Source organism: Trachymyrmex septentrionalis, unplaced genomic scaffold (genome assembly GCF_001594115.1).
Source record: "Trachymyrmex septentrionalis isolate Tsep2-gDNA-1 unplaced genomic scaffold, Tsep1.0 scaffold53, whole genome shotgun sequence".
NCBI classification, from domain to species: Eukaryota; Metazoa; Arthropoda; class Insecta; order Hymenoptera; family Formicidae; genus Trachymyrmex; species Trachymyrmex septentrionalis.
Window position 1 is genome coordinate 210648 of NW_017305705.1, and position 14815 is coordinate 225462.

The 14815-nt window shown below is 30.5% G+C and overlaps 1 protein-coding gene across 3 annotated transcripts in view; it reads right to left on the reverse strand.

Annotated features, from left to right (window-relative positions):
- The window catches only part of LOC108752004 (sodium/potassium/calcium exchanger Nckx30C), a 61458-nt gene that overhangs the window by 35323 nt on the left and 11320 nt on the right, over positions 1 to 14815 (reverse strand). For all 3 annotated transcript variants that reach the window (XM_018492544.1, XM_018492545.1, XM_018492543.1), the window contains exon 2: positions 12209 to 12232. In XM_018492544.1, coding sequence (XP_018348046.1) covers positions 12209 to 12232 — 24 coding nt within the window. The remainder of the gene's footprint in view (positions 1 to 12208; positions 12233 to 14815) is intronic.

The window sequence follows — 14815 nt, forward strand, 5'->3', positions numbered from 1 at the left end:
TATATTTATGTATATAAATATCATACATATAAGTAGCACTTATTTGTATTTATATATACACTGAGAAAAAAAGTTGTTTCAAAAAAATATTAGTTGATTCAACTAAATGTAGTCAGTCACGGGCGTTGTGAAGTAAATATTTGTTAATTCAGGATAACATGTTTTAAATTATAAGATTTTGTTAATCTAAATATATAAATATTTGAATTAAATAATCATTACGAACTAAACGCATTTAATCAGGTTAACAATTTTTTTCTCAGTGTATATAAATATAAATTTTGTAGATTAGATTCTTAAGATGCTAGTAACATCATTATCAAATTGATAATCAATTTAATTGAAGATAATATTATTTCAGTTTCAGTTTATATCTGATTGCGTTTCAAATCCGATAGTTAATGGCGTGCAGTTTATATATATATATAACATGTATCTAAAAGATTATTTCAAATTTATATACATATAAAAATATGATTTATTATTAAAAATAAAAATCTGACCTTTTCCTTGCCTATATGATTTATCCATAGCGGTCTAGATTATCTTATTATTGTAAATAGCATATGTCTAGATATATTCGGTTGTATAATACTTATAGTTGCTGATCAGTAGAGTACATTGAATATTATAGTTTGCAACTCATCAACACATAACATTACTAGGTTGTATTATCACTCGGCTAATTGCCAACTTTACTCATTAGCCGTTTGATTTTTATTCCTGACTTGAGATAAGATTATCTATAATGCTACACCGCGCAACGTAAATTATCATCCTCACGGGAAGAGAAATTAATAAGCGAAAGCCTTCGTGCGGTTGTAACATGCTGTTATCTGACGAATTATTTAATAGTCTCGCGGGGTGAAGCACGCGAACAACTTTTCTCGTATCTTCCTAATTAGACGATGCGATTTTTTCGTTGCATCTTTGTCCTACACGCATAACGTTTCCAATACAAGAAATAACTCGAGATTTTTCAATTTCCAAATAATAGAAATAATTTTCTATATGATATATTTATAGAAGCCGAGAGTTTAAAAATATTTAGGTTTCGGTGATATTCCAATGTTAAAATTATTTTATATTAATACAAAATTATTTGTCCGAATAGAGAAACAATTAAAGCTTTGTTTCGAATTTAAGATACTTGATTGACGTCAGAGTTGCCACGGAAAGGTCGTACCATCTGCGCTGGTCTCGTAACTTCTTCCCTTCGAGAACTGCACTCAAAGGAAACTTGAGTCAATTTATCAAGTATTTCATCGGGTTAAAGAAAAGATACGTCGAAAACTTTTCACCTGCATCTTGTCGATTCGTTTACATTTTTCATCAATTCTCGTGTGACTTACGTTACAACAGTAACTCGTTTTTCCACGTGCTGGCTATGTATCGAATTCTGCAAGTTTCTTTGCAATGCTCGATGTAAAAAAAAGAAGAGACATAAGCAGGTTTTTGGGATAGCGAGCAAAGGAAGGCTTGTCCTTGAATTTTCGCTTCTTCCGGTGGTATTGCTCGCAATCTTCAATATTTTATAACGTCAAGTAGGCCGGAAGACTAGGCTGCATTCCTGCCATTTGAATCAATATTAGGGTAGTAAGAACTTTTACTGTAATATTGAGTTAAACGGCAGGAAAGCAGACGCAGCACAAAGATATCTGAAGTCTTCGGAGATCTTCCTTGGAAATTGGCACGGTTCCTATCTTTCTCTTGTACTTTCGCCGATGTCTGTATTCTTGTACAAAGATCTCTCTTTATGTTTTAAATGCTTATCTTGTCAATTGCAAAATTTAATTTGTGCTGCAGCGTGTTAGTTCGGTACAACTTTAGCTGTTCGTCCACGTGTAATTGTTCATTATTACATAAAACTGATAATCATTCATTTATGTTAATGAGATAATGCTTAGTATATTCGATTATGTTTTTTTATTTAATGTCAATTTAACAACAAAAAAATTAACAATAAAAGGGTGTTGCGAGTCAGCACAATAAACAGTGTGCATTTACTAAAAAAACTTGATATGGTTTAACGATATATAAATTTAATTAAAATTCATTTATTGATCAACTAAACATATAAATTAAACGTCGTAAAATATTCCTAACAGGACATTTCGATTCCAATGAGCAAACTAAACCTTGATAATTAAATTAAAAAATTGAATTCAATAGATCCGTATCTTTATTTAATATAATTTAATATTAATTTATTATATAAAACTTTTAACTGCAGTTATGAAAACCACACCTAAGTTCTAAAGTCTTATTTAAAGTGTAGAATGCAAGTGAACCTTTGCCGTAATTGGAAGTTTTTCTTACCTATAATTTAGAACCTCATTGTACCAATCGTATAGATTGTATAATCGTTCAAAAATTGTCACTTTAGATCCAAATAATCCGTTGCTCTAGATTTAATAAAATAATATTATTTATATACTTCAATATTAAAAAATATTTTAATATTTTATATATTATATATGTATTCTCTATGTACATAAAGAAAAATTAAATATTCAGCAAAGAAATACGTAATACGTTCAAGGAGAAAGACTGATGCACGAGAATCACTAATATCCAAACGATTACTCAACGTTGAACAAATTGTAAGCCGACTAACACAATCGCGAAGTCTAACAAATGTAAAATCCATGCGAATGTCACTTAACTGGAAGTGAGAATTTACGAGAGACACGCAATCGATTTACCAAATGGAAATCCATCCGTAGAGTCGATCGATGGAATTTTGCGTTCGAGGTAATATCGATTCGTAGAAATCAATGGACTTTTCACAGCGATTCTCGGAAGTTATCGGTGCATCTTTCTAAGAGCAAAGAACGAGGATGCTATTTTTCTATCTTTTTCTCTATTAAATCCTTTCGTGCCCTGGATACTGACTCACACAAAAATCGATAGAAAATTAAGGGAGGAAAGAAGGGGAAAGAGGAAGAGGGAAGGACATTTTGCTCATAAACATAACTTTCGAATAAACGTTGAACGAATGGACTTTTGTCACGGAACCAGATGATTCTCGATAATACAGGAAAATAATGAATAGCTCGAAACACAATACTCTCTTTTGTGCAATGTCACAAAATTACAGTGTCTCGCCGATTTAGAGATATATGCTCGTATTCCTTATCGCAGAAATTGCATAATATTATTCACGTCGTGATTAAAGCGCATTAATTAGTACCGTTTCATCTGTGTTATATCGGGAGATGAAATTGCTTCGAAACGTCATGGAGTATTGATAAAGACAGTCGTACGGAAAAGCATGTGACTGCTACCTCCTAATTGAATATTATCGACGGTGAAGGAGATTGCTACACGACAGGTTGTCGGCTGCAGCAATACGCTTGGCGCTGGCTCGTAAAGTTACACGCACATGGATGAGTAAGCAGCTTATATGTAAACTTACGACAAATTTAATGAGTTAGTTTAACCATTGTATGTATACGTTTGTGTACGTATCTATCTTGTATAAACGATCGAAATGCTTTCATAATTCATCAGCGCTTTCTTTCATTAATATTGGAAAATTTATCAAAATGCTTCCATGTAATTTCGTGGAAGGTTTTTATGATTTTACTTGAGAGAGAGAGAGAGAGAGAGAGAGAGAGAGAGAGAGAGAGAGAGAGAGAGAGAGAGTTGGATCTCAAAATCTCCTATAATAACAAAACTTGCTTTAAGTAACAAAAATTGTAAACTATTTTTTATCAATGTATTCTTTGTTCTCAGCATATTACTTAGGTAATTTTTCAAGTAATAATTAATAAGATACTAAATAATTGTCAAATAATGTATTAGTAATAAAAACTGTAGTAAGTAAATAGATAATAAGAAAATATATTCTATAATAAATTAGAAAATTTTTCTTTTGTTTGTTCTTATCTGACTGTTGTATTATTATATTTATTAATTATTTTAATTATATTTCTATAAAAGGTTATAGAAATTTTATATATCAATGAAACTAAACGAAACATTATAATATATTAAAGATCTTATTTTTTTCAGAAATCTGTTAAAACAAAAAGTTTTTTGTCATAATAAAAACTTTAATACATATAATAATGCTACAAATAATTATGCATATAAATATATGTGTTATCATAAAAAGCTTTTTTATCATAATAAAATATACAATTAACTGTAGTTAACTGAAATCATAATAATCAATTTAATTTATGTTATGCGACAATGTATTTTCCGTAATTATTGTCCGCTTTTATACGTTTGTCACAAGGATTGGACAAAGTTATAGTTTGCATTTCAGAAATAACTATCGTTACGAAACCACGTTGCATCAAAGTAACAAGTCTTTGTTACACAGCTGCGTGTCAAATGCAGAGCTAAACTGTTAATGTACGCAAGCGCTATATCTTCTCAATTTCTGTTTTACTCTACCTTTGCTTTTGCATAATCATTAATAAATTGTATATTCAAGCAACCACAATATTTTAATTAGTATTATGTAGGAAGATCTTTTTTCCTTATTTTTGAAAGAGCTTTGTCTCATCGACGCTTTTATTATCGTTCGGTAAAGTTTCGATAAAATGTTAACATAATGTCGAGTATCATGTACCTATCATCGTTCGTTTTTAAAGAAAATTTATTTTGCGCTCGTGTGCCAATAACAGTATACTGATCGCGCCTGTATATTTTCTAGAGGCTAAGTCTCGTATTTTCTCCATGCACGTTAGATATATCGTTTTACGACTTTTCCAAGTATTTTCATGCTAGCAACGCATATCACGTTTACATTCGATAGTTAGGAAGCTTATCCTGGTTCCACAAAACCGCCTACCTGTTCTCTATAAAAGCGAGTCTAAAATAAAAGAAATAGGTCGGACATAACGATTATGCCGGACAAAGCAAAATTGAGATTACTGATTCTGTTCGATAAGTGCAAAGAGATCAGTTTTATAAGAAGTCTACATTGTGCAGTAAATTATGTATTAACGCAATATATGAACAAATTGATATAAAAATTATTGGCATGAATTTGATGTAAACTTAATTTCGAGATTTGATTCAAATTGATATACGAAGAAAGATATAATTACGTAAACAAAGTAGCTATATTTCCAATAGTGCAAGAAAAAGCGATAAAATCGATGCGCAATATCGCAGATAATGTTCTCCTATGCAATTATCTGTTTTCCGATGTGATAATTAATGACCTGTTATCGGTGAGTACAGTAGTTACGCTTGAAAACACCTATACATTAGCAATCGACGGAGATCATACTATTCTAAGGATATACATAGAAGATAACGTTATAATGTAGTACCATGCGCTATATTGCAAGAGAATCGATCTATATAATATGATATTAAAATATTAAAACATAACATAAAAATTTACATAAATGTCCAGAACTACAATCACGATAAATAATGAGAATTATTAAATGTATATTTTCAATAAAATAGTTTTTCTCCTAACTGTATTTTATATTGATTTTCAAATAAATATAATTTTTTGTTAGAATTATCAAATTTTCGAACAAATCGTATAAGCCTTTCTTACTAATTGTTATAACTAAATTGTTCATAATTTTATATTGTCAATTATATATATATATATATATGCGTGTTTTTTCTTTGTATATAATTCAATATTGGAACGATGGCGATTGCGGAAATTTTACGCCCCACTTCCCTGTCTCAGGATATCCACATTAACGTGAAGTCGGCGATAAAAACGAGCGCGGGTCATAAGTTTATTAAGGACGCTCGTAAAAGAGAAGTTTGAAAGATCGCGAAAATATACAACTTACTCATAAAGATAATATATCTGGAAAAAAACCGTTTTTCCATTGGAAAGAAACTAGTGCATATGAAAAAATGTATAATGAGGAGGGCAATCTGTATCCAACGTATTTATTCTGGAAAATGTCACAGCTTTCTCTCTTCTACGTCTCGGATTTCTTTTAACTGAAAATGATTTCGTTCCCATTGATTCGTCAATGAAAATACAACAATTTAATTTGGTCAATAAATTAGAGATCTTACGGAGTGAAAATGTCGTCTTTTTAATTATAAATGTAGTATAATTAATTATATTAATTTGTAATTTATAAACAATGATAATTATTTCGCTTTATACTTATTTTATATTTATTTTTTTAAATTTATTTATATTTATACTTAACTCTCATAAAGTTTATATAAATGTGTTTAAGAACTACAGGTTGTTTTTGTAAAAATGAAAAAAATTATAATAGTTTTTGTAACATGATATACCATATCAAAATGTTTTTGAGATCAACTTTTGTAATCGTGAGTGAGCAATGATTTACAAATACATAATATTTTCATAGTTCTTTATGACTCTGAAATTACATCAGATAATATTTTAAATCAAGATTACATTTATTATTACGTGCATGCAAAAATCTTTTATTATACACTTGAGATATTTCTTCTATATTTCTAAGAAATGTAATTTTTACCTTTCCATTTATTTACTAAACTTAAAATAATTTATCTTACGCATAATAAAATAAGAAATTCTTGTATAATAGAAAAAGTGTATATTTTATTTGCAATAATTTCTTATTAAACGGAATAAATAGATTGAAAAATATATAACATTTTTTATTTTAAGTTAACATAATGTAATATTAATATATATATGCATATTATATTCTCATTTTGTAATAAGATTAAGTATCTTACGAGCATGAGAGAGATGAGAATGAAAGATGCATGATTTTTTGTTTGTGAAAAATCATTCGAGTTAGGAAATGAAACAAGTTTTTCTATAAAGACAGATGTCGATGTAATATATTATACAAACATGAATATAGTCTCCTTCAATCCTCTGTCTTAAAGAATATATTGTACATAATGCATCGACACATATTTATGTGGATTATAAAAGAAGCATGAATAAATAAACGTAATCCGGATTAGCACTAACAGTTATCATAAAATTTAAAGCAGCACATGCGATTAATTAGTGAAGTAATTCGCGAATCAAGTGTGTTTTAATTAAATCAGCTTTTATGAAAACTAATAATAACCTGTTTCGTATAACAAAATCAAGTAATTATTACTGCAATTGTGTATTATTATGACATTATGACACATTATTATAAAACATATTGAAAGATTATATACTGTTCTTTTCATGATGTAACAACAGAGAGACTGGATGCTGAATTGGAAAATTCACTTTGAACCAGTAGCTAATATTAAAGCTCTGGGAATTTGAGTATGTACATAACATGTATACTGGATGGTTCATGTATACATATGTGTACAAGTAAGCTATTTAACTATAGCTATAGTGGTAACTGCAATCTTTAGTGGAAACGCGAACGATTATTTCATTCGTGCATGCAATGGCCAACATTATATTATACTGATTTAACGTAATGATCGATGACCAGGAATAAGAGATATTATGTCTTGAGGAGAGGAATAGTCTTGAAGTTCTTAAAAGTTGTACTAAAAGTATTTTCTTCTTAAATACTTGTATACTTCACACACATCAATAAGCGACAAAAATATATAAGTATCACTATATTACACGTGTATGACATTATAGTCAATATCTTATACCACAGAATTGTAATTTAAAATTCCATTCTGCGTCATAGTATATACTTTAAGGGTCATTTAAATCTAAAATGTCATTGGCGACAATACCCCTAAAAGCAAAGTTATAAGTATCGCAATAAATTCTATTTTTACTGTCGCACATAGTTTAGATACACAAGCGTAAGAGTCGTTAAGTTAAGTTTTATTATTAACCTACTTGTGTGTGCTTCACATAGTTAGGATAAAAGGTAACTGTAGAAGAATGTTAAAATAAAAATATTCAACAAAGCAAAAGAAAGGAAGGATGAGAAAGAGAGAATCAGAAGGTAAATGATTAATAAAATTGCACACACATGACAGAATAATAAGGCTGCTTGCATATTAAGCTTTACGTTAGCCCTTTAATTTTAAGTTAGTTTCGACAGCAAAGCTGAAGTATTCATTTGCATGCTCAACGTGAACGAGTGAACTACCTTTTATTTGATTAAGAACGTTTTCCACGAGTCAGTAATCTTTGTGCTCTATATGTTTATTCGATAAGGATATACAAGTATGAGAGTACTCAACAATCATTGAAAAAGTAAATATAGTTACTATACGCTAAATTACTGTGTAATTTAATTTGAATTACTACAAATAACATTAAATCTATAAAAAAGTAAGTGTATGGCAACATACTTTTGAAATAATAATATACATATGCGCGTGAAATATATTGACAGACGACGTGTGCGCGCGGTAACGTAATTTGCATGTGCAATTAAAATGCATAGAAGGATCTTTTAAATTTTAATTAAATAGGTTCAGGGTATTAAATTCGAAGTTTAGAGTAGTGAATGTATTATTGTCGTTGCTTTGTGATCGAATAAATTACGATATTCGCATGATCCGCACGACATTTTTTCATAACGCTGCCTTCAATATTTTTCGATAAAAAAATCAGTGAAAAAATAAAGAGGAGAATATTACACTGTTAGTAATTGTATACACCATAATAATAAGCTCAATATATTTATTTCTAATAATATAAAATTTATAACGTAATTTATAAAATTAAATTATATGTATAATATTTATAATAGACGCTATATATTTTCATCGCTTCTAGAATAAGTTCTCAGCTAATAAATGCCAATCATTTTTCTGTTATTAATTTTCATAAATTCAGCTAATTAATTTTTCGCTATTCAACTGGTTTTGTTTTTTTATTTTCTTATGTATACATTATGTAGTTGTTGCGTAAATATATTGTTATAATTAAAATATCTATTGAGAATTAAGATATATATATACGCATACAAGACAATATTTGTTCTAATATTAATAAATAAAAATTAATAAACAAAATATAAATAAATAAAAAATTATCTTATAAATTAAAGTTTGCACGGCTTTTATCTATAATCAATAAATGTTTCAAAAGTAATGTTCAATATATATTGGCATAAACTCTGAAATAAGTTAGTGTTATATTTTCTGTCCTTTGTGAAGGTAATAATATAAAAAAATTTCTAATAAATAAAATTACTTATGCTACATATATTAAAACAAATTTAAAATAGTATTTATTTTTATAATAATTTTATTTAATATTTTTTAGACTTTTTTTTCTTTGACTTTTATTAGGAATGAAAGTAACATGGAATGACATTGCAAGTTTATCTAAAATTCAAATAGTATCAATACTATATAGAACTCACTGGCTAGAACATGTTTGAATTTGTTCATTTGTTTTAGATAAACTGACAATGTTGCATTTATCATATTAAGTATTTATATTACTTTCATCCCCACTTTCCTATCGGATTTTTCAAGAAAATGCAATAAATTGAGGATTATAGCTTATGGCTATGGCTGTATGTTACGATCTTCTTTTTCTTTTAAAGACAAATGACAGATAAAATTACGCGGTATTATATTTATCTCATCAATCACCTTAAAATAAATTTTAGCTCACAAAATTTGAAAAAATATGCTAATGACGCGATGACATGAGTTTCTTATAAACTTTTTCGCAAATAAGCATAACGAGGAGATCACTGTGAAAAAATCAAAGTCAAATCAAATCGATTTTCGATTTGATTTCATGTATCTTCTCCAAAATTGATGAACTTTGAAAATATGTACGCCATATGATGCATCTACACTTCGATTGAAAGATTCGAAAAGAAAAGAGAGAAGTGCATTCAGGATATCGTGCTGCAGAACGCGCGGTATTCTATGAAAGCAGGCATTAAGAATTTGCGGTGCTTTTCAACGTTCAACTACGGCAAATCACTCGATCGTGCAAAATTAATGGGCGTGGTGATACGTGTCACACTATTGTAACTAGTAGATGATATTTCGATTGAAAAAAGCCATTTACAAACCTCAGATTGGAAAAAGTTTACGATAACTCTACGGCTGCTCTAGCGTGCAAAACTAACTGGAGAGTCTCGCCGGAGCCTCTCACATCGAATCGGTTATCCCAGTCGAGTCGATAAGGGAGTCGCAATTACACAACTTTTACAATACTTCCGACCTAGTTTGTTTCCGTACAAAATCGTTTCGCACACGCTTTCCTGAATAGGATTCTAGATAACGATAAAGAGAATAATAAATAACGAATCTTCGACAAATTCTATTCTCCGCGATTCGTGTTATTACTCACTTTTTTAATACCGCAAACTTTCGCATTACGTTGTAGTTGTCACGTTATTTCACACGACGTTTTTATACTTCATAAAGATTTAAGGTTTGGCAAATGCGATCGATTTTTATCAATGTGAAACATAACAAAGTTTCTTTCTAATTGTTGCGCATAATGATTCGATTTCTCGACATTATTTTTTAACGACTTCCAATGCTATTTTTCGATCTAAACTAGCTAGATTCATGCCATAAACAAGCTTCTATATATAATAAATAAAACTTAATTGTCATTTAAAAACTCAAGCACAGCTTAGATGTGAAATAAGATTTAAAGAAGGAATAATTCAAGGAAAACGACTTCGTATTTCAAGCAACGTTTGTCTGGTATATGTTAAGATTCGTCAGGCGGAAATTCTCTTGCGGAAGTTTCGTTTTAAGAAACGGCTGGTCGGATCCGTTCGGATGATGATGCGCGCACCAGCAAAAAAAAGTGAAGCTTGATCTTGCGAAAGGTTGCAGAAGATTCCCTCCGATCGGTCCGACAATTCAATTATCCGAGCGATTGGATTTTCCGCGCCGTCCATCAGGAGTAAATTATTTCGTACTACAACGAACAACGAAGAGCTGTTGCATCCTATGGTGTTCAACGAATCATCTGACATCGTAGCACACGCAAAAATAAGCGTCGCTTGTGACTGATGCATTTCTGAATCGCAATTCGGAGATGCTTCGGAAAATCAGCATCGATATCGTCGAAGATTTATTAAAGCGAGACGAGGTCATAGAAGCTGTAGATAGATTTATATTCACATGCATCCGACCATCGTTCCGCCTCCGCCTCGTATCGGACCGACCAGCGCAAGCTTTCATCGACCACGCGAAACAATCTCGCTGATTGTTCATTGAAATACAGTGATGAGTTATTTTTGTGCTGTACCGCGATCTCCGGATCGATGTGATTCAGTTAAACATCATATTGATTAAGCGTAGGTACGTAATCGTATGTATAAATATAATTATGCATATAGCTTTATCTTAATTAAACATCATGAATTTTACAATCAATGTTACTTACTCTTGTTCGTCATATCTGTTAAGAATTTAGTCACAAAGAGAGAAAGAAAAGAAAGTGCTTTGCTTTGGTGAGTAATTAAATGTAGATAATACTGTATATAAACCAGAAAATTTAAAATTTAAGAATGGCATGTTGTAAAATAAATTATGGGCTCGCGGAAGTTATTAATGTTAATTAGATTTTATATATTTAGGATATTTCCGAAGGGATTAGAGAGGGAATGAAGCGAGTTTAGAAAACTCGATTTTGATAGAATTTGTTAAAAGTTAGTATACGAGCATCGCGTAAAAATCGTTGTGCTTTTAAAGTTTAAGAGTTTTAACTTTCTAGTTTCTTGATTCAACTTACCTTATTTCGTCAGAGAACATTATTCTTTTTGCAATATAATATTCAATATAAATAATGTAATGTTGTTTTAGTAAGAAAGGAAATACTATGTAATTAAAATCTATAAATATTTTAATTATTATACTATTTATATCGTTTAATTATAAATATTTGTGTAACATTTTGTTTAAAATTATTTTAAGTTGTTACTCATACAATTTAAACTAAATTGCGTCTATGTATTCTGTTGTAACGTGTAGAATGAAAAAAAATCATATTATACGCTGTATATGGAGGACACACGTTTCACGAATAAAAAGGTAGTGTAATTTTTTACACATATATATCATAATGCAGCTCTGACTATGATTTAATAAGAATATCATTGATGTTAATTTTATTCAATCTCTTCTCGTGAATTAATAAAAAATAATCAACACACATTTGTTATATTTATACAATAAAAATTAGTATCTACAGAATGTAATTGTCTATCTCAATTTTAACATAGACGAGAAAGATTATTGGCAATTTCAGTAACGGAATGGCGATAGAAATGTAAAGATGTACATAAAATGTGCATATAAGGACAGAAGAAAGAAAAGAAAGAGACATGCGACTCACCAATGCCTGGGCGGCGCTCTGGTGCTGCAAGCAAGAAACATTCAGTTACAATCACAATAACGACAATCAATTAATGTTTTTTAGCTAGCATCGTGATAATACTAACAAACAGTTCAACAGTAATGCGGTGCTTACGAAAGCTTGAACATTCATTGGTACACAGACAACACCGAAAAAATATGTCAAGTCGTAGAAGCCAACAGTCACAAATTATTATACAACTCATACACATATCGAAAGTTCCGAACTAAAAGATTATGTGAATAATGACTTAGAGAAAAATAGAAGATTTTGTGACTACCGACTCCTTCGATTACATACTTTTCTAAGTGTCATTCTTTTTTTACGACACGGCTGTACGTTGCAAGCTTACATAATGCGTAATTTTTCGTGTTAATAAAATCGTATGTTATGTATTGCTGTTGATGCTTTGAATAACGTGGCAAAAATATAATAATGTAATAATTCGATAAACTAGTTTCGTCTTTAACGTTTAAATTCGTTAAATGCGCAATGGTCGATCCTGATCTTACAGTATTTTCGTCTAACCATATCTTTAAGGAGCGTGCGTTCAATCAATCGGCGTTTATTAAGAAGGAAAAAAGAAGAAATCTTAGTTTACCATCTTTAAAATTGTCTATTATTTCTTCAGGAGCATGCATTTTTCGCATATTTGCTTTTACTAAAAGTGCCAATCTTACAGTGATTAAAATAAAGCTATCAATATCACGATTGCAATTGCAATAGCTTTTGGTAAGCCGATTCTTTTATCATCTAACTCGCACGACTTCGTTTTATTTGCACGTACTTTTGAAAGCGTTGCGTGAATGTGTATGTATGTGTTCGCGCAGTTTGTATGTTACATAAAAATATTTGTTCGCGTAAGCACCCGTGGTGCTGTCACAGGCAGACCACTGTAATTCGTTTTGAGATTTGGCGTTTTCCCGCATGAAGGAAAAAACCGAAAGTAGCATTTATCGCGAGTGGGAAAGCAGTGTGACATGCATAGTACGTATAAAATTTAACAAAAGCAAATATTTTTTCAAAAAAGAGAAAGCGACACACGCTTGATTTGAAACGCGTCTTCAATTAAAGCCTGGGACGCAAAGCAATGTTGACTGATGTCAAATGATGCGAAAAACATCGAATTGACATTTAATTAAAGCACTTGCCTTGGAAGATGAATTTCACGCGGGCGTGAACGCGTAATAGCTTCAAAACAAGTTACTGTCACTTGGGGACATTGAAAAAGAGGTAGTAAACAGCGATTGTCACATTATTAGAATAGAAAGTGATATCGCTCGTTAAACGACGCAAAGGATGTAGGATTACAAATTAATATTTGACATTTGACATTTGTTTCGACTATACGTAATCATATTGTACCAACTTGCTATTTTCATTGTCGATCCCAATATTCATTTTTGGCTCGCAGAGCCTGCGTTAAATTACATTACAATAAAATTATTATTTCTGACGTACTTCCATTATATCTTTTCAATTATGAAATACTCCTTCAAGCTTCTAATACGTGTCCATCAATATTAACAATGTTAATTGCTTAGCCTTTAACAATAGGAAAATTAATTCTCTACATTTTAAGTACTTGAAAATATGCGAAAGATTTATTTCAAAGATTATCAAATTACTATACGTAAAAAATAGTTTGCAAATCATCCTGACGTAAGCAGTACGATAATGAGATATTAATCTCAGCGAAACTTAGCTAATATTCATAAAGATGATTGCAAACGCTTTGTAATTAACGAAATGCCCATGAGAATAGAGCGATAAGCGGTTTGTTGTCTTTTGTGAGAAGTCAAGTTGCATTAAATTCTCCTCCTCGGTATTATAATGGCGCTCATTCACCATCGAGCTTTCTACCATTTGCCAGCAGTGCTGCAGCGACAAGATTGAACGATCTAATATATTTAATTAGGAAACACCAAAGTTGTGGCGATACCGATTCTTGCGGTAATGCGTGGAATGACATTTTACGAGAATGTAATCTAAAATAACTTGAGCAGAGACAAACTAGTTTAACACAATTTAATTCAGAAACATCAAAGCATATTTCAGTAGCGGTAAATTATGACGAGTTACAATACAACGTGCCCTTAAGAACTGCGAATAGAGATAGCAAGAAAAAGCGTAATAAAGAGACAAATGTCAGAAATGATAAAGTTCGATACTTGCATTTTCTTTTGTAGACCGGATGTATTTAAGTAAATAATCGTTTGGCTTTCACTGTCGCCATCGGCAAACGAAAAGAAATATTATTATGTGTAATGCAAAAGTTTCGAAGTGATAATTCTCTCTGATTAATTCGTGGAATTCTTTAAGTGTCTCGATCTCGAAGATAATCTTGAGTAAAATGAACGGCTGGATTGGAAACTCTTCGTGAGATCGATATGGTCATCAGTGTGAAAAATACGAAGAACAGACAACGAAGACTAAGAAAAACTAATAAAATTTCTTAACCGCATTCTTCGCTAAAATACCAAAATATCCTTCTTTCAAAATTGGTGATTAATCGGGAATTATGATTATACACACGTATTATATATATATATATATACACACACACACACGTGTATATATATATAT